Below are 20,262 nucleotides of genomic sequence, written 5' to 3'. Positions count from 1 at the left end.
TTTAAGGGAGACATCCTATTTGGGTAGGATCTAAATACGATTGTGACTTACTTAGTGGCTGCTAAGACTGCATTTCTCCCGAATACTAATCCTTCTGCACAGAAGGCAAAAGGTACCACTTTTCGCTCCTTTCGGCCTCAAGGGAAGGCAAAAGGTCAGGCATTCCCGAGACAATCTTGTGCTCCCAAAATCACAAAGCCCAAGACAAAACAATCCTGGGCTGCCCATCAGCCTGCTTCTAAACACGACAAGCCTGCTGCATGACGGGGCGGGCCTCCCCCTGGGGGACCCCAGGGTGGGAGGCCGACTTCTGCGATTCACCCAGGTCTGGTTGAAGACCACTGCATGGGTGCGAGAAGTTGTCTCTCATGGGTACGCAGCCTCTTTCAAGTGATGTCCCCATCACCAGGTCTGCACAACGGTTATCCCTACGGATCCGTTGAAGGCGCAAGCTCTACAACTGGTTGTGCATTCCCTCCTGGATACAGGAGTGGTAGTGCCGGTACCTCTGTTCCAGAGAGGCAGGGAATACTACTCGACCCTGTTACTAGTCCAGAAACCCAATGGGTCTTTCCAGCCTATACTCAACCTCAAATCACTGAACAAATTTGTGAGAGTGTCCAAGTTCCATATGGAAACACTGCGCTCAATTATTCTGGCCTTGGAACCTGGAAACTATATGGTATCCCTGGATATAAAAGATGCTTACCTGCATATTCCTATTGCCATATCGCATCAGCAATATCTGCGGTTTGCTATTGGTAACCTCCACTATCAATTCCAGGCTCTGCCATTTGGACTGGCAACGGCCCCTCGTATCTTCACCAAGGTTATGTCCGTGATGACGGCTCATCTCCGTCGCCAGGGAGTCAGAATCCTGCCGTATCTGGACAACTTGCTGATTCTGGCAAACTCCCAAGTTGTCCTTCTCAGTCATATACAACTGACGGTAAACTTCCTACAAGCCCACGGGTGGCTAATCAACTGGATGAAGTCCTCGCTGGTCTGTGTTTTATGAGCATGATGCACCTGGGGGCACTTCTGGATACACACAGTCAACGGCTATCAGATACATCCTCTCTCGCTCGATACACTCAGTGATGCAAGTACTAGGCCTCATGGTGTTGGCTTTCGACATGGTGGATTACGCTGAATTTCATTCCCGCCCTCTGCAGAGGTTAATTCTTTCCCAGTGGGACGGCCTGCCTCATCGGATCAGGTCTCACATGATCTCCTTAACTCTGGAGGTTTGTCTATCGCTGACCTGGTGGCTACAGGACCAGCAGTTAAGCAGGGGCCGTCCTTTCTGGATCCCCAACTGGGTTGTACTAACGACAGATGCCAGTTTGAGGGGTTGGGGCGACACTACTTCCAGGGTCGGTGGACCAAGGAGGAATCACTCCTCCCGATAAACATTCTGGAATTGCGGGCGGTCTCTCGTCCTGCCCAGGCCTGTTCAAGTATGGTCAGACAACGCCACCACGGTGGCATACATAAAACCATCAAGGAGGCACTTGAAGCCGCATGGCAATGATGGAAGTATGAAAAATCCTTCATTGTGCGGAACGCCATCTGCTAGCAATATCGGCAATGTTCATTCCGGGAGTCCTCAACTGGGAAGCGGATTTCCTCAGTTGTCAGGACGTGCACGCCGGAGAGTGGAGTCTTCATCAGGAAGTCTTTCAACTCCTATTGGACAAGTGGGGCCTATCAAATGTAGACCTGATGGCGTCTCTGCACAATCATAAAGTTCCAGTCTTCGGATCAACAACCAGGGATCCTCAAGCAGCGTTCGTGGACGCACTGGCACTTCCATGGAACTTTTGGCTGCCCTACGTGTTCCCTCCAGTGTCACTCCTGCCCAGGGTACTACGGAAGTTCAAACAAGAAGGAGGAATGCTACTTCTAGTCGTTCCAGCGTGGCCCAGATGGCATTGGTTCCCAGACCTGCAGGGTCTATTGATAGAGCATCCTCTTCTACTTCCTCAGTGCCCAGACCTCCTTGTTCAGGGCCCTTGTGTCTACCCGGACCTGGCCAGACTGGCTTTGACGGCGTGGCTCTTGAAGCATCACTTCTGAGGGCCAAAGGATTCTCTGAGGCAGTTCTGCAACAAGGCTTGGATTTAGGGCTTCGTCTGTCCTCCCTCAAGGTTCATATATCTGCCTTGTTGGTGTGGTTTCAGAGAAAAATTGCGTCTATTCCAGACGTTCATACTTTCACTCAGGGTGTGTATTGGATTCAGCCTCCCTGTGTCCCTCCTGTGGTTCCATGAGATCTGTCTGTCGTCCTGAATGCTTGCAAGATTATCCATTTGAACCTCTTGAGCCAGTGGACCTTAAATGGCTTACGGTCAAGGTCCTGTTCCTACTAGCTATCGCCTCTGTTAAGAGGGTGTCAGACCTAGGCGCTCTGTCCTGTCGTCCACGCTTTCTGATATTTCACCGTGACCGGGCAGTTCTTAGAACTCGCACGGGTTATTTACCTAAGGTGCTGTCATCTTTTTACCTTAACCAAGAGATTGTGGTTCTGGCTTTCATCTCTTCTGGTTTGTCCTCCAAAGAGCGGTCTTTGAATGTGGTAGGGCTCTCCGTATATACGCGGAGAGGACTGCCTCTATCTGGAGGTCAGATACCCTTTTTGTACTTTTTGGTTTTCACAAACATGGCTGGCCTGCAAATAAGCAAACCTTGGACAGATGGATTAGAATGGTGATTGCACAAGCTTATGCACAGGCTGGACTCCCAGCTCCTGTTGCTATTAAAGCCCATTCTACTCGGTCTGTTGGACATTCTTGGGTGGCCCGCCGTGGCTCGTCCGCTGAACAATTGTGCAAGGCAGCTACGTGGTCCTCAGTGAACACGTTCATTAGGTTCTATGCCTTCGATACTTCCGCCTCCCGGGATGCTTCCTTTGGACGTCGGGTTCTCTTACCCGCTACGGCGCGTCCCCTCCCATGAGGAACTGCTTTAGGACATCCCCGATGTTTACCTGTGGAAACCAATGTACCCCGCTGCAGACAAGTAGATTTATGGTAGACTTACCATTGTTAAATCTCATTCTGCGAGGTACATTGGTTCCACAGGGCGCCCACCCTGACGCACCTAGCTACTATCGGTTTGTATGGCATTAGCCGCTAGTCCCTTCTCCTGTTGTGAGAACGTGGTTTTATGTGACTAACATCTACTTTCTCTTTTACCTGCGACTGCATTGGACTAGTTAACGAAACTGAGCTCACAGTGCCTGGAGGCGGGGTTATAGAGGAGGCCCCAATGCATCCTGGGACAGTCTAAAGCTTTAGCCTGTTGGTTCCTGGATCAAGATCCATCTCTATACCCCAATGTTTCCCTGTGGAACCAATGTACCTCGCAGAAAGATATTTAACAATGGTAAGTCTACCATAAATCTCCTTTTATGCTTCCATCCAGCTCTGCATAGCTCGTTGTCATTGGATACACTGAACGCTGCCAATGCAAGAACACGACGATATAGCCCATTGCCGGCCGTTCAGTCTCAAATGAAGATGGGTCATTCCATGAAAATGGTCTTTTTATGTAACGTTTGTTACCAGTTTTCATGACAAGCTTTGCATCAAAATTAAAGCATATCATGTTCCATACAAACAACATTTTCTTTGCACAAAATAATCAAATCACATGCTCAAAAAAATATATTTCACATGGAATATATTTCAAAATATAACATTTGTTACCATGGAATGACCCAGATGCGAAATGTACAAAACTGCATCGCCCACATTGTGCATGTTTGTTCCCAGAGCATGCGCAGTGCGAAAACGTGCAAGATGCACTCCGCAAACAGACATGCGTTCAGCTCTGCATCGGATCCTTTGTATCTAGTTCCTGGTGGCTTGATAGCTTGAACATTCCAGTATATATACTGTACTAATTGTTTCTAGGCTGAACATTAGCAATACTTTGCCGCCCCTCCCCCAAGTCACCTTCTTACATTCCCATTGGACTCTAAGGAGCAACGACACCTCAACAGTGGAGTAAACCTGTCTCACGGCAACCTGACTTTAGCTGATATTCCGTTTTTGTAGGTCAATTCTGCTTCACATAGGATGAACTTCCTGTATTTTAGGGTGTGACGATCGCCTACACTGGAGTGGTCTTCAGTATGCCGGCGGTCGGGCTCTCGGCGACCAGCATACTGGCGCCGGGAGCCCGACAGCCGGCATACCGACACTTATTCTCCCTCGTGGGGGTCCACGACCCCCCTGGAGGGAGAATAAAATAGTGTAACGCGCCACCGTGCCCGTAGCGTGGCGAGCGCAGCGAGCCCGCAAGGGGCTCATTTGCGCTCGCCACACTGTCGGTAAGCTGGCGGTCGGGCTCCCGGCGCCGGTATGCTGGTCGCCGGGAGCCCGGCCGCCGACATATCGTAGTGAACCCCTACACTGTGTCCACGCTTAGGCCTACATTGTACATGCACTTGTGCCGGCACACGCTACAAGGAGCAGACAAGAGCCCCTGAGATGGTGGGAAATCATTGCCGTGTCCCCTTCAGTGGCCTCACCCTGTGCTTTCATTTTAGTGATGGACCTCAGTATAATTTGGCTGTTTCTGTACCACAGGAAGTGTCATTACTTAGGAATCAGAATATCCGGTAGTTTTATTTCTTCAGGAAAAGTCAGTGTCTATAACACATATTGAGGAGACATTTTAGTTCTGCAATAAAGATAAAAATAAAAAAAATTTCCGCTGTCTTTTATCGTATATACCACAGCAGTCTGTTTCCCTGTACTAGACAAAACATAGGTAGTATGGGGATAGATTCACGATCTCGACAGGAAAAACGGGTCATTTACAAGTCTCTGGTGTCTTATCTTTTCTCTTACGTCCTAGAAGATGCTGGGGACTCCGTAAGGACCATGGGGTATAGACGGGCTCCGCAGGAGACATGGGCACCTATAAAGAACTTTTAGTTTGGGTGTGCACTGGCTCCTCCCTCTATGCCCCTCCTCCAGACCTCAGTTAGATCTTATGCCCAGAGGAGATAGGGTGCATTACAGGGAGCTCTCCTGAGTTTTCTGTGTAAAAGAATTTTGTTCTGGCAACAGACTCCCTGCGTCGTGGGACTGAGGAGCGAGAAGCAGACCTACTTAAATGATAGGCTCTGCTTCTTAGGCTACTGGACACCATTAGCTCCAGAGGGAGTCGAAACACATGTCTCACCCTGGGGTTCGTCCCGGAGCCGGGCCGCCGTCCTCCTCGCAGAGCCGGAAGATAGAAGCCGGGTGAGTATGAGAACAAAAGAAGACTTCAAGGCGGCAGAAGACTTCAGATCTTCATGAGGTAAGCGCGCAGCGGTAACGCTGCGCGCCATTGCTCCCACACAACACACACAGGCACAGATGGGTGCAGGGCGCAGGGGGGGCGCCCTGGGCAGCAATAAACCTCGTTTTTGGCACAAATATATATATTAGACTGCGGAGGCAGCAAATAGACGATCCCCCACCATTTTTATGATATTGAAGCGGGACCGAAGCCCGCCGCTGGAGGGGGCGGAGCTTGATCCCTCAGCACTTACCAGCGCCATTTTCTCCACAGAAACTGCAGAGAAGGCTGGCTCCCCGGACTCTTCCCTGCTGAACGCATCAGAGGGCTGAAAAAAAGAGGAAGGGGGCACATTTCAAGCGCAGTGAGTGGGAATAGCATTGGCATTATATATAAAAGCGCTATCTGGGTTTTCCAGTGTCAGTTTGGCGCTGGGTGTGTGCTGGCATACTCTCTCTCTGTCTCTCCAAAGGGCCTGGTTGGGGAATTGTCCCCGTTTAGTTATATCCCTGTGTGTGTGGGGAGTCGGTACGTGCATGTCGGCATGTCTGAAGCGGAAGGCTTATCAAAGGAGGAGGTGGAGGAGATGAGTGGTGTGTCCCCGTCGGTAGTGCCGACTCAGGAATGGATGGATATGTGGCATATGTTAAATGCAAGTGTAGCATCATTGCATAAGAGGCTAGACAAAGCAGAATCCAGGGAGACATTAGGGGGTCAATCCACGGATTGGACCGACTCACAGGGTCTGCCAGGGTCTCAAAAGCATCCCTTGTCACAAATTGTGGACACAGATACCGACACAGACTCTGATTCCAGTGTCGACTATGATGATGCTAGATTGCACCCTAGGGTGGCAAAAACTATTCAGTATATGATTATTGCAATTAAAGATGTTTTGCATATCACAGACGACCCCTCTGTTCCCGACACGAGGGTGCGCATGTATAAGGAAAAGAAACCTGTGGTAAACTTTCCTTCATCTCATGAACTTAATGAGTTATTTGAAAAAGCTTGGGAATCTCCAGATAAGAGACTGCAGATTCCCAAAAGGGTTCTTATGGCGTACCCTTTCTCTACACAGGACAGGGCACGTTGGGAATCCTCTCCCATAGTGGACAAGGCTCTAACACGCCTGTCCAAGAAGGTGGCGCTGCCGTCTCCAGATACAGCGGCCCTCAAGGACCCTGCGGAACGCAGGCAGGAGACTACATTAAAGTCTATTTATACACATACTGGTACTTTACTTAGACCGGCAATTGCGTCGGCATGGGTATGTAGTGCAGTTGCAGCGTGGACAGATACCCTGTCAGCTGACCTTGATACCCTAGATAGGGATACTATTTTGCTAACTTTAGCACATATTAAAGACGCAGTCTAATATATGAGAGACGCTCAAAGAGACATTGGATTGTTGGGTTCCAGAGCCAATGCCAATGCTATTTCTGCGAGACGATCCTTATGGACCCGCCAATGGACGGGGGATGCGGATTCAAAAAAGCATATGGAGGTTTTACCCTATAAGGGGGACGTGTTGTTTGAGGATGGGCTCGCGGACCTGGTTTCCACAGCTACCGCAGGTAAATCTACCTTTTTACCTTTTGTTCCCCAACAGCAAAAGAAAACTCCACAGTATCGGATGCAGTCCTTTCGGTCGCAAAAGCCCAGAAGAGGTCGGGGCTCCTCCTTCCTTGCCAGAGGTAAGGGTAGAGGGAAAAGAACACCTGCCGCGGCGGGTTCCCAGGAACAGAAGTCCTCCCCGGCTTCTACAAAATCCACCGCATGACGCTGGGGCTCCCCTGCGGGAGTCCGCACCGGTGTGGGCACGCCTTCGACTCTCCAGCCAGGTCTGGGTTCGGTCAGACGTAGATCCTTGGGCGATGGAGATAGTTTCCCAAGGCTACAAGCTGGAATTCGAAGAGGTGCCCCCACGCCGATTTTTCAAGTCGGCCTTACCAGCTTCTACCCCAGAGCGGGAAGTAGTGTTAGCTGCAATTCAAACGCTGTGTCAACAGCAAGTGATTATAGGGGTTCCCCTGAGCCAACATGGAAAAGGGTACTATTCAACCCTCTTTGTGGTCTTGAAGCCGGATGGTTCGGTCAGGCCCATTTTAAATCTAAAATCCCTAAATCTGTACTTGAAACGTTTCAAATTCAAGATGGAATCACTCCGAGCTGTAATAGCCAGCCTGGAAGGGGGGGATTTTATGGTGTCACTGGACATAAAGGATGCTTACCTTCATGTCCCCATATATCCCGCTCATCAGGAGTACCTGAGATTCGCGGTACAGGATTGTCATTTCCAGTTTCAGACGTTGCCGTTTGGGCTTTCAACGGCCCCGAGGATTTTCACCAAGATAATGGCGGAAATGATGGTGATCCTGCACAGGCAAGGAGTCACAATTATCCCATACTTGGACGGTCTCCTGATAAAGGAGAGATCAAAAGATCGATTACTGAAGAACGTGTCACTCTCTCTGAGAGTGCTCCAGCAACACGGTTGGATTCTCAATCTGCCAAAGTCACAGTTGGTTCCAACAACTCGACTATCGTTCCTAGGCATGATACTAGACACGGAACGAAAGAAGGTTTTTCTCCCGTTGGAAAAAGCCCAGGACCTCCAGAACATGGTCAGAGACCTGCTAAAGCCAAGAAGAGTGTCAGTTCATCAATGCACTCGAGTTCTGGGGAAAATGGTGGCAGCCTACGAGGCCATTCCCTTCGGCAGGTTCCATGCGAGGATGTTTCAATGGGACCTTCTGGACAAATGGTCCGGGTCCCATCTACAAATACATCAGAAAATAACACTGTCCCCCAGGGCCAGGGTGTCTCTCCTATGGTGGCTGCAAAGTGCTCACCTTCTAGAGGGTCGCAGGTTCGGCATTCAGGACTGGGTTCTGGTAACCACGGACGCGAGCCTCCGAGGATGGGGAGCAGTCACCCAAGGAAGAAACTTTCAAGGACTATGGTCAAGCCAGGAGTCCTGTCTGCACATCAACGTGCTGGAATTAAGGGCCATATACAACGGCCTTCGACAAGCGGAGGGTCTTCTTCGCAACCTACCGGTTCTGATTCAATCAGACAATGGCCCTCATTCCGAGTTGTTCGCTCGGAGTTTTTCATCGCATCGCAGTGAGAATTCTCTTAGTGCGCATGCGCAATGTTCGCACTGCGACTGCGCCAAGTAACTTTACTATGAAGAAAGTAAGTTTACTCACGGCATTTTCATCGCTCCGACGTTCGCATTGTGATTGACAGGAAATGGGTGTTACTGGGCGGATGCACGGCGTTTTAGGGGCGTGTGGATGGAAACGCTACCGTTTCCGGAAAAAACGCAGGAGTGGCCGGAGAAACGGTGGGAGTGCCTGGGCGAACGCTGGGTGTGTTTATGACGTCAGCCAGGAACGAAAAGCACTGAACTGATCGCACAGGCAGAGTAAGTCTGAAGCTACTCAGAAACTGCTAACTCGTTTGTAATCGCAATATTGCGCGTACGTCGGTCGCAATTTTAAGAAGCTAAGATTCACTCCCAGTAGGCGGCGGCTTAGCGTGTGTAACTCTGCTACATTCGCCTTGCGAGCGAACAACTCGGAATGAGGGCCAATGTCACAGCCGTGGCTCATGTGAACCGCCAAGGCGGGACAAGGAGCAGAGTCGTGATGGAGGAAGCCACCAGGATTCTTCTCTGGGCAGAAAATCACGTAAGCGTTCCCACAGAAGCATGCACTTGCCCAGATTATGCACGATGACACGGATACCGACTCTGATACAGCAGCCGGTGATGGGGACGTGCTGAGGGGGGCGGCATCACTTGCAAAGGGGGTGCAGCTCATGATTGAGGCCATTATAGATTTGTTAAACATTAATGACACGCCACCTGTGCAGGTTGAGGAGGCTTACTTCACTGACAATAAGAAAGCCTCTCTAACCTTCCCTGCGTCAAAAGAATGAAATGCTATATTTGAAAAATCCTGGGAAATTCCGGAGAAAAAATTCCAGATCCCAAAAAAGGTTCTGGTTGATTTTCCCTTTCCTGAGGAGGATATGAAAAAAATGGGAAAACCCACCCATAGTTGACACATCTGTCTCCAGACTGTCTAAAAAGGTGATTTTACCTGTCCCTGGATCTACTGCGTTAAAAGAACCAGCTGATCGTAAAATTGACATTACGCTCGAATACATATACACGGCTTCAGGAGTGGCGTTACGGCCCACTATTGCCTGTGCATGAATTACTAAAGCCATAGTAAAGTGGTCAGGCATATTACTAGATGATTTGGATACAATGGATAGAAGTGACATTGAATTGTTTCTACGTAACATACAGGATTCTGCGGGGTTCATGGTGGAATCAATGAAGGTCCTGGGTACGCTGACTGCAAGGATATCTTCCATGTCGGTCTCAGCTCGCAGGTAACTCTGGCTACGCCAATGGTCTGCAGACGCGGAATCCAGGAGAATTGTGGAGAACCTACCCTACACAGGTCAGGCTCTTTTTGGGGAAGCGTTGGATGCGTGGATTTCCACGGCAACCGCGGTTAAGTCACCTTTCCTTCCCTCTGTTACACCATCTGCGAAGAAACCACTTTCTTCAGCTGTGTCGCAGTCCTTTCGGACCGCTAAGGCAAAAAAGTCCAAGCCTCCTAAACCTGCTTCTGGTCCCTCAAACTCCTCAGCATGACGGTGGACCGCACAGCCTAGAGGACGGGCTGGTGGTTGCGAGACTCAGACGTTTCAGCCACTTCTGGGTGTCGTCCGGCCTGGATCCCTGAGCACAGGATATTGTATCCCAGAGGTACAGACTGGAGTTTCAAAATCTCCCACCTCACCGATTCTTCAAATCAGGCTTGCCAGCTTTGCTGACAGACAGGGCTATCCTACGATAAGCCATCCTAAAATTGGAAAAGTCACAGGTCATTGTCCCTGATCCACCTCATATGCAAAACAAGGATTACTATTCAAACCTTTTCATGGTACCGAAACCGGATGGTTCAGTCAGACCAATTGTGAACTTGAAATCGTTGAACTCTTACCTGAGGGTGTTCATATTCAAAATGTAGTCTCTCAGAGCAGTGATTTCACGTCTAGAGGAGAGAGAGTTTCTGGTATCCCTGGATATCAAGGATGCGTACCTCCACATTCCGATTTTGCCGCCACACCAGGCTTATCTCAGATTTGCACTGTTAGTCACTATCAATTTCAGACACTGCCATTCGGCCTCTCCACAGCATCACGGGTGAACACCATGGTGATGGCCGAGATGATGGTTCTCCGCAGACAGGGGTGAACATAATTCCATATCTGGACGATCTGCTGATAAAGGCATCGTCCCGGGAGACGTTGTTGCAGTCCATTATTCTCACGACTCATCTGCTCAGGGAACACGGTTGGATCCTGAACCTTCCAAAGACACATTTGGTGCCGACAAGGAGATTGTCTTTTCTGGATATGATTCTCGACACGGAAGTGCAGAGGGTGCTTCTGCCAGAGGAGAAAGAGTTGGTGAGTCAAACAATGGTCCGGGATGTCCTGAAGCCAACCCGGGTATCGGTTCATCAGTTGATTCGCCTTCTGGGAAAGATGGTTGCCTCCTACGAGGCTCTGCAATACGGAAGGTTTCATGCTTGGTCCTTGGTCGGGTTCTCACCTACGCATGGACCAGAGGATACGTCTGTCACCGAAAGCCAGGATTTCACTCCTCTGGTGGCTGCAAATGCCTCACCTTCTGGAGGGCCGCAGGTTCGGGATTCAGGACTGGGTCCTTCTTACCATGGATGCAAGTCTCCGGGACTGGGGCGCAGTCACTCAGGGGGAAACTTTCCAAGGAAGGTGGTCAAGCCTGGAATCCAGTCTTCCAATAAACATTCTGGAACTAAGAGCCGTCTACAACGGTCTTCTCCAAGCGGCTCATCTTCTGCCAGATCGAGCCATTCAAGTGCAGTCGGACAATGTAATGACGGTGGCCTACATAAACTGTCAGGACAGACCGAAGAGCAGAGCTGCAATGTCAGAGGTAACAAGAATCATCCTCTGGGCAGAAAAACACGCAGTGGCGCTGTCAGTAATCTTCATTCCGGGAGTAGACAACTGGGAAGCGGACTTCCTCAGCAGACACGATCTCCATCCAGGAGAGTGGGGACTCCATCCAAAGGTGTTCAGGAAGGTAACAGATCTTTGGGGTGTACCTCAAATAGACATGATGTCCTCCCATCTCAACAAGAAGCTTCGGAGGTATTGTTCCAGGTCAAGAGACCCGCAAGCCGTGGCGGTGGACGCCCTAGTGACTCCTTGGGTGTTCCAGTCGGTGTACGTGTTCCTCCACTTCCACTCATTCCAAGAGTTTTAAAACTCATAAGAAGAACAAGAGTTCAGGCAATCCTCATTGCTAAGGACTGGCCAAGAAGGGCTTGGTACACGGATCTTCTGGGTCTTCTGCTAGAACAGACGAGGCCTCTTCCTCTTAGGGAGAACCCTACTGCAACAGGGGCCGTTCGCTTATCAAGACTTACCGCGGCTGCGGCATGAAAGTTGAACGCCAGATATTAGCTCTGAAGGGCCTTCCGAGCAAGGTTATTCCTACCCTGATACAGGCCAGGAAAGGAGTAACGTCTAAACATTACCATCGCATTTGGAACAAGTATGTGACTTGGTGTGAATCCAAGTAGTTTCCTACGGTGGAGTTTCAACTGGGACGGTCTCTCCTCTTCCTGCAAGCAGGTGTTGATATGGGCCTGAGGTTGGTATCCGTGAAGGTCCAGATTTCGGCCTTATATATTTTCTTCCAGAAACAGCTGGCTTCTTTCCCTGAGGTTCAGACTTTCTTAAAGGGGTTCTGCATATCCAGCCTCCCTTTGTGCTGCCTACAGCGCCCTGTGATCTTAACGTGGTGTTACAGTTCCTCCAATCGGATTGGTTCGAGCCTCTACAGGAGGTTGAGGTCAAGTTTCTCACGTGGAAGGCTGTCACTTTGTTGGCCTTAGCTTCTGCTAGACGTGTGTCGGAGTTGGGGGCTTTGTCTTGTAAAAGCCCCTGCTTGGTCTTCCATGAAGATAGAGCTGAACTTCGGACACGTCAGCAGTTCCTTCCGAAGGTTGTGTCGGCATTTCATATCAACCAACCTATTGTGGTGCCAGTGGCTACTGACTCCTCAATTTCATCAAAGTCCTTGGATGTTGTAAGGGCTCTGAAAATCTATGTGAAGAGGACTGGTCGTCACAAGAAATCGGACTCTCTGTTTGTCCTGTATGATCCCAAGAAACTTGGGTGTCCTGCTACTAAGCAGACTATATCTCGCTGGATCAGGTTTACTATCCAGCATGCGTATTCTACGGCAGGATAGCCGGGTCCTACGTCTGTTAAGGCCCACTCTACTCGTAAGGTGGGTTCTTCCTGGGTTTCTCGGCTTTACAGCTTTGCCGAGCTACTTGGTCTGGGTTGAACACGCTTGCTAAGTTTTACAGGTTCGATACTTTGGCCTCTGAGGAACTAAAGTTTGTTCAATCAGTTCTGCAGGAGCCCCCCCCGTTCTGGGAGCTTTGGTACATCCCCATGGTACTAATGTGGACCCCAGCATCCTCTAGGACGTAAGAGAAAATAGGATTTTAATTACCTACCGGTAAATCCTTTTCTCGTAGTCCGTAGAGGATGCTGGGCGTCCGCCCAGCGCTTCGTGATCCTGCAGTGGTTACTTTGTTCAGTACTGCTTAGTTCTTGGTTAAGTACTGCGTTGTTACTTGGTTAAGTAATCTTGTTCAACCGTTGCTGAGTTTTCAGGCTAGTTAGCTTGGTTTGCCTTGTATGTGTGAGCTGGTGTGAATCTTGCCACTATCTGTGTAAAATCCTTCTCTCGAAGTTGTCCGTCTCCTCGGGCACAGTTTCTAGACTGAGTCTGGTAGGAGGGGCATAGAGGGAGGAGCCAGCCCACACTCTTAAACTCTAAAAGTGCCAGTGGCTCCTAGTGGACCCATCTATACCCCATGGTACTAATATGGACCCTAGCATCCTCTACGGACTACGAGAAAAGGATTTACCGGTAGGTAATTAAAATCCTATTTTTCCAATTTAACCAAGACATGAACTAGCCATACAAATAAGAAAACAGAATAGGTTTTGGCGCCACCCGGGAGAGGTTAGGGTTAGGCCGTGTGGGGGGTTAGGCACCTAAAAGGCAGCGGTAGGGTAGGGTAGTGGGAGGGTTACGCTACAAGCTGCCCCTTGTCTGGATTTCCATTGTCGGGATGCCACTGTCGGTCTCCTGCCGCCGGCATCGAGACAGCCGGCAATTCGCTACCGATCCCAGTAAACTAGCAGACGTTAGTGAATTACAGCTAATAGCTACATTGCAAATACAGTCAGAATGTAAATTCCTATGAAGGTGTGGTGCGTTGTTAGATATAGCTGTCGTGTCACCGGTCATTTTACAGCACTTGTGTATTATTGTCGTTTAGGTTACGGAACTGACCAGCACTACAAAGAATGGGGAAGTTATAAAGATCACAGTGACCCTGACAGCTACACAGCCAGCCGGGTCTCCCGTCAGCATCCAGTTCTTCAATGTTCTGTTCAAGAGGTAAGTACACCTGTGCCTAAGTTATGAGCTAATTGTTTGTTAAAGTGACAGGAAGCTTAGGAAAATATTTTATGGTGTGGGGACACCTTATCCAGGTTCTCTGCGAGTAATGTCAATTCATCATATTTTGGAGCACCTAGGAATATACGTTTTCAGCCACCTCACGGATCTGGAACTGACAGAGCGCATAGAATGGCAATCCAGAGGTCTAATGGTCTCCTATATTTGCACACGTCATTGGAGTGGGAGGCACTCGATATACCGGCTGTCGGGATCCCGACCGCCGATATACCAACACCTAATCTCCCTCTTGGGGTGTCCATGACACCCCTGGAGGGAAAATAGACACCGCTGCCGGCATTCCAGTGGTCGGGATATCGGTGCCGGTATGCTGGGCCCCAGGATCCAGAGCGCCGGCCACTCGTAGTACACCCCATTGGGGTTTGTATGCCTAACATTGATGCTAATAGCAATATCACACAGAATCTAATCTTCCCTCTTTTGTTGGGCTCCACTTTGTTCCCCATCCTCAGCTTCTCCAGATACAACCGTGTGCCCTTCCCAGTCATGGTCTTTTATCCACATCCCCCTTCCACCTCCTAGAAAGGCTTTAACGTGGCTGGGATGCAGGGACAATGAGCACGGATAAGATAGTACAGATGTGTTCACATACACCTATCCTTAAATCAGGTGAAATAGCCACATTTATCTTACCATGGCTCTGCTACTTAGCTGCACCAATATCCTAAGTACCTACTACACTATGGAACTGATTCAGATGTGGTTGTTCTTGCTGCAGCTGCTGCTACTGTCTTTTGCCGTACGCAATTATGATTATATACTAATATGGGCAGAAGCTAACCTGAACATAGCGACGCCCACTGCTGTCTCATCATTTCCATCTAACGGCATACAGCTGCTGATACATCGGTACCATCGTCACAAATCGGGTCATGTTGCACAGTCTGAGTGCCTCTATAGATGCGCAGGCTGAGCTGCTCTCCCGGGACGCAGAGGGATCTTCAGTAAGATCGCAACTGCTAATTTATGCACTCCCAACAAACGCGGCCGGACCGCCAAGATACAGCTACGTTTACCCGCCCACTCAGTCACTTACTGTGCAACTAATTCCTCTGTGCGACCGCTATTGCAATTCACTCACTGCCCGTGCGCACTGCGGCTCATGCGCAATAACAAAACATTTACTTTTCTCTAACGTCCTTGAGGATGCTGGGACTCCGTAAGGACCATGGGGGAATAGACGGGCTCCGCAGGAGATAGGGCACTTTAAGAAAGCTTTGGACTCTGGGTGTGCACTGGCTCCTCCCTCTATGCCCCACCTCCAGACCTCAGTTTTACACTGTGCCCAGAGCAAGATGGGTGCACTGCAGAGAGCTCTCCAGAGTTCTCTGCCTAGAAGCATTTTTGTTTGGATTTTTTTTTCTACCTATACTACTTTTTCACAGGGAGCACTGCTGGCAACAGGCTCCCTTCATCGAGGGACTGAGGAGAGAGGAGCAGACCTTCTTGTCAAAGATAGGCTCTGCTTCCTCTGCTACTGGATACCATTAGCTCCAGAGGGGGTGAACGCAGGTTCTTACTGGGCGTCCACCCCCGGAGTCGCGCCGCCGTTCTCCTCACAGAGCTAGAGGTACAGAAGACAGAAGTCGTCAGGCGGCAGAAGCCTTCAGCTTCACTGAGGTAATGCACAGCACTGCAGCTGTGTGTCATTGCTCCCATACACCTCACATACTCCGGTCACTGTAAGGGTGCAGGGCGAAGGGGGGGGCGCCCTGGGCAGCAATATAAACCTCTGCATGGCAAAAAGACTATATACATGTACAGGTGGGCTCTGTACATGTATATAAAAGAGCCCCACCATATTTTCCTAAGTTTAAGCGGGACCGAAGCCTGCCGCCGAGGGGGCGGTGCTTCTCCCTCAGCACTCACCAGCGCCATTTTCTCTCCACAGCACTGCTGAGAGGAAGCTCCCCGGACGGACTCTCCCCTGCTTACACACGGTGAAAGGGTGCTTAAAAGAGAGGGGGGGGGGGGCATATAATTGGCGGTTTACATATTATACAGCGTGTCACTGACCTAGGTTGGGGGTGTTGTGAACTCGGGGGTTCTCCCGATGGTAGGGGAGAGGAACCACATTTGGGTTGGAACAGGGATGGCTTGATATAGGTCTTCCTCATACAGGACTCTGACAGTAAGGCTTGGTGAAAACATTAAAGAACTTTATTGCAGGAAGGGAGCAACACAATGTCACCTAGCAGAGAAGGAACGTATGGAGGGAATGTCCAGGCCTATAGGAGGACTTGTAAGCAATGTTGAAGATTCCAGGAAAAGAAGTACTTGTGAGTGTTGGTACAAGATAATAGTGACTGAAGAACTTGTGAGTGATGTTTTTAAAGATACTGCTGATTTGAAGAACTGGTGAACGGTGGTTAAAGACTCTGATGATTTGAAACACTTGTGAGCGGTGGTTAAAGACACTGATGATTTGTATGACTTGAGAGCGGTGATTAAAGACACTGTAGAACTTGAGAACGGTGGTTAAAGACACTGATGATTTGTATGACTTGAGAGCGATGATTAAAGACACTAGAACTTGGGAGCGGTGGTTAAAGACACTGGTAACTTGCAAAACTTGGGAGCGGTGGTTAAAGACACTGATGACTTGTAGAATTTGAGAACGGTGTTTAAAGACACAGATGACTTGTAGAACTTGAGAGCGGTGTTTAAAGACACAGATGACTTGTAGAACTTGAGAGCGGTGTTTAAAGACACAGATGACTTATAGAACTTGAGAGCGGTGTTTAAAGACACTGATGACTTGTAGAACTTGAGAGCGGTGTTAAAAGACACAGATGACTGGTAGAGCTTGAGAGCGGCGTTTAGTCCGCAGCCCATGCTGACTCCAAGAAGCACTGGTGACTGGATTGCAGAGGAACACACCAGCCGCTGTATACGCTGGAACTGTGCAGCAACTGGCACCTGGAAGCGCCGGAGACACTAGGGTACGACTGCAGAGAGACTCGCCGGGAACAAGAGCACTGGCATCCACTTCAGGGGAAAAGACGATACTCAAGCGCAGAGGCGCTGCCCGGCGTCTGCCTTTGAATCTCCCGCCTCCGCTGGATTGGCGGAACAGTCTGATGATGTCACCTGCTCCCCGCCCACGTGATGCCGGGTGTCATGGCGGCGCCCCTGCCCCGGGGAACTGCCGGGAGCCGCGCCAGCCAGGCGCCGGAGCCCGTGGACCATCGAAGGCGGAGGCCGCAACACAGACCAGCAGGCACGCAGGGGTAAGCGCGGTGAACGCCGCCTATGGCGTGTGACAGTACCCCCTCCTCCAGGAGTGGCCCCCGGACACTTTCCAGGTTTTGTTGGATGTCTGGAATGGAAAATCCGCACCAGTCGGGGAGCCATAACTTCAGTAACCTTGACCCAGCTCCTCTCCTCGGGGCCAAAACCTTTCCACTCCACCAAATACTGTAGATTCTTGTGAAGATAACGAGAGTCAAGAATAGCTTTGATTTCAAAGTCCGTTCCTGCTTCAGACTCTGCAGAGGTTGGCCTTGGGGACTTTGAATGGAACCGGTGTAAAATAAGGGGGCGAAGGAGAGAGACATGAAAAGAGTTTGGTATCCGGAGGTGGGAAGGCAATCCCAATTTGCAGACAACCGGGTTCAGGACTTGTAACTGGGTAAGGACCAATAAACTTTGGGGCGAACTTCATAGTGGGCACCCTTAACCGGAGGTTGCGGGTGGAAAGCCATACCCTGTCACCAACCTTGTATTGGGGAGCTGCTCGTCGCTTCCTATCCGCAAAGAACTTTTAGAGGACAGAAACTCTCTTGAGATTAGCATGAACTCGACTCCAAATTTGGCTGAAGTGCCGAAGAGTAGAGGCTGCAGCAGGAACATCCTCCGGAGAACAAATGGGTAATTCAGGAACTTGAGGATGGAACCCATGATTAATGAAAAATGGGGACTCACCAGTCGAAGAGTGGTACAGATGATAATGGGCAAACTCGGCCCATGGCAACAGTTCTACCCAATTATCTTGCGAAGGTGAAAGATAAACACGGAGAAAAGTCTCTAAATCTTGATTGACGCGTTCAGTTTGCCCATTGGATTGTGGATGGTAAGCGGATGAGAACTTGAGTTTTATTTGTAAGGCCGTACAGAGAGCTCTCTAGAATCTTGCAGTGAATTGTACCCCCCGGTCAGAGATGATTTCCTGAGGTAAGCCGTGCAGGTGGAAATGTTCTCGGATAAATAACAAAGCCAACTTGGGAGCTGATGGTAACCCGGTCAAAGGTACAAAATGTGCTATCTTAGAGAAACGGTCGATAATTACCCAGACAGTATTGTGACCCTTGGAGAGGGGCAATTCAGTGACAAAGTCCATAGAGATATGGGTCCAAGGCCTCTGAGGAATGGACAGTGGATGCAACAACCCCGCAGGAGGCAAACGAAGAATTTTGTGCTGAGAACACTGAGGACATGAGTTGACATAATCTTGAATATCCTTCTTCATAGTGTCCCACCAGTAAGACCTTCGTAGAAACTCCCACATCTTTTGAACTCCAGGATGACCGGAAAACTTGGAAATATGAGCCCACTGCAACAACCTTGGTCGAAATTTAGCTGGCACAGACATTCTCCCAGGAGGAGTACCCAGAGCGGTGGGAGCCGCTGACATAGAAACTGGACTGAGAATCAAAGCCTTCTCAACAGAATTCTCCTCATCCGAAGCTGTTAAAGAACGGGATAAAGCATCAGCCTTGGTGTTAAAAGTCCCAGCCCGGTACTTAATAACAAACAAAAACCGAGAAAAGAAAAGCGCCCATCTAGCTTGACGGGGATTCAAGCACTGGGCCGTCTTGAGGTACAGCAAATTCTTATGATCAGTGAAAATTGTAATTAGGTGTTTAGCACCTTCCAAAAGATATCTCCATTCCTCCAAGGCAGATTTTATTGCCAAAAGGTCTTTGTCTCCAATGGTGTAATTCTGTTCCGCAGGAGAGAATTTGCGAGAATGGAAACCACATGGATGTAACTTCCCATCTGGAGCGTACTGCGAAAGCACGGCACCTATGCCTACCATGGAAGCATCAACCTCCAAAAAGAATGGTTTTGAAAAATTTGGTTGTTGAAGTACTGGAGCGGACATAAAGGCTGCCTTTAACTGGGCGAACGCTGCTACAGCTTCGGAGGACCAATGACTTGGGTCAGAACCCTTCTTGGTTAGGGCAGTAATAGGTGCCACGATGGTAGAGAATCCCTTTATGAATTTCCGGTAGTAATTTGCAAAACCCAGAAATCGTTGTACCGCTTTCATGGAAAGAGGCTGAGTCCAGTCCCGGATGGCAGTGAGTTTCTCTGGATCCATACGAAGCTCCGTGCCCGAAATGATGTAACCAAGAAATGGAATAGAAGGAACCTCAAAAGTACATTTGGAAATCTTGCCATAAAGATGATTCTTTCGCAATCGAAGAAGTACCTCTTTGACCTGTATTCTGTGCTCTGTGAGATTTTTTAGAAAATATCAGAATGTCATCCAAATATACCACTACACTTAGGTATAGCATATCCCGAAAGACTTCGTTAATGAATCCCTGGAAGACGGCAGGGGCGTTGCTGAGGCCAAACGGCATTACCAGATACTCGTAATGCCCGTCCCTGGTATTGAAGGCCGTCTTCCATTCGTCGCCCTGTCGGATACGTATCAAATTATAAGCTCCCCTTAAATCAAGCTTGGTGAAAACTCGGGCTCCGCGAACTCTATCAAAAAGCTCCGTAATGAGCGGCAAAGGATACTTATTCTTAATGGTGACATCATTTAGACCACGATAGTCAATACATGGTCTCAGCCCTCCGTCCTTCTTCACAAAAAAAGAAACCCGCCCCCGCCGGGGAGGTAGAGGGGCGGATGAATCCTTTCTGCAGATTAGACTTGATATAGTCCGACATAGCTTGGGTCTCGGGCAGTGATAAGGGATAAGTGCGACCCCGAGGTGGCATTTTCCCCGGAATGAGCTCAATGGGGCAGTCCCAGGGTCTATGCGGTGGTAGCTGATCGGCCGCTTGCTCCGAGAACACATCAGAAAACTCCCGATAGGCCTCTGGAATGAGCCCTTTATCTGACTTGGAAGATACACGAAGCGGATAGACAGGGGTGAGACAATTTGAATGACAAAAAGAACTCCAAGATGTTATTTGTGTCGAACTCCAGTTGTGAAGTTTAAGCCAAGGAAGGCCAAGAACCAGATCGTGGGGCATCTCACGAATCACTAGGAACTCCAGGTGTTCTTGATGCAAAGCTCCCACTTGCAGTTTGATTGGTACTGTGCAACTTGAAATCAGACCGTTAGAAATTTGGGTAC

At 49.5% G+C, this 20,262-nt stretch overlaps 1 protein-coding gene across 4 annotated transcripts in view; it reads left to right on the top strand.

Moving 5' to 3' along the window:
• Positions 1-20,262, top strand: part of PIWIL4 (piwi like RNA-mediated gene silencing 4) — a 733,536-nt gene that overhangs the window by 393,720 nt on the left and 319,554 nt on the right. For all 4 annotated transcript variants that reach the window (XM_063951459.1, XM_063951461.1, XM_063951460.1 and 1 more), the window contains exon 7: positions 13,743-13,864. In XM_063951459.1, the coding sequence (XP_063807529.1) occupies positions 13,743-13,864 (122 nt within the window). The remainder of the gene's footprint in view (positions 1-13,742; positions 13,865-20,262) is intronic.

This window comes from Pseudophryne corroboree, chromosome 2 (assembly GCF_028390025.1).
Source record: "Pseudophryne corroboree isolate aPseCor3 chromosome 2, aPseCor3.hap2, whole genome shotgun sequence".
Classification (NCBI taxonomy): domain Eukaryota; kingdom Metazoa; phylum Chordata; class Amphibia; order Anura; family Myobatrachidae; genus Pseudophryne; species Pseudophryne corroboree.
Note: the sequence above shows the minus strand (reverse complement) of the source record. Positions and strands in the feature narration are given on the sequence as shown.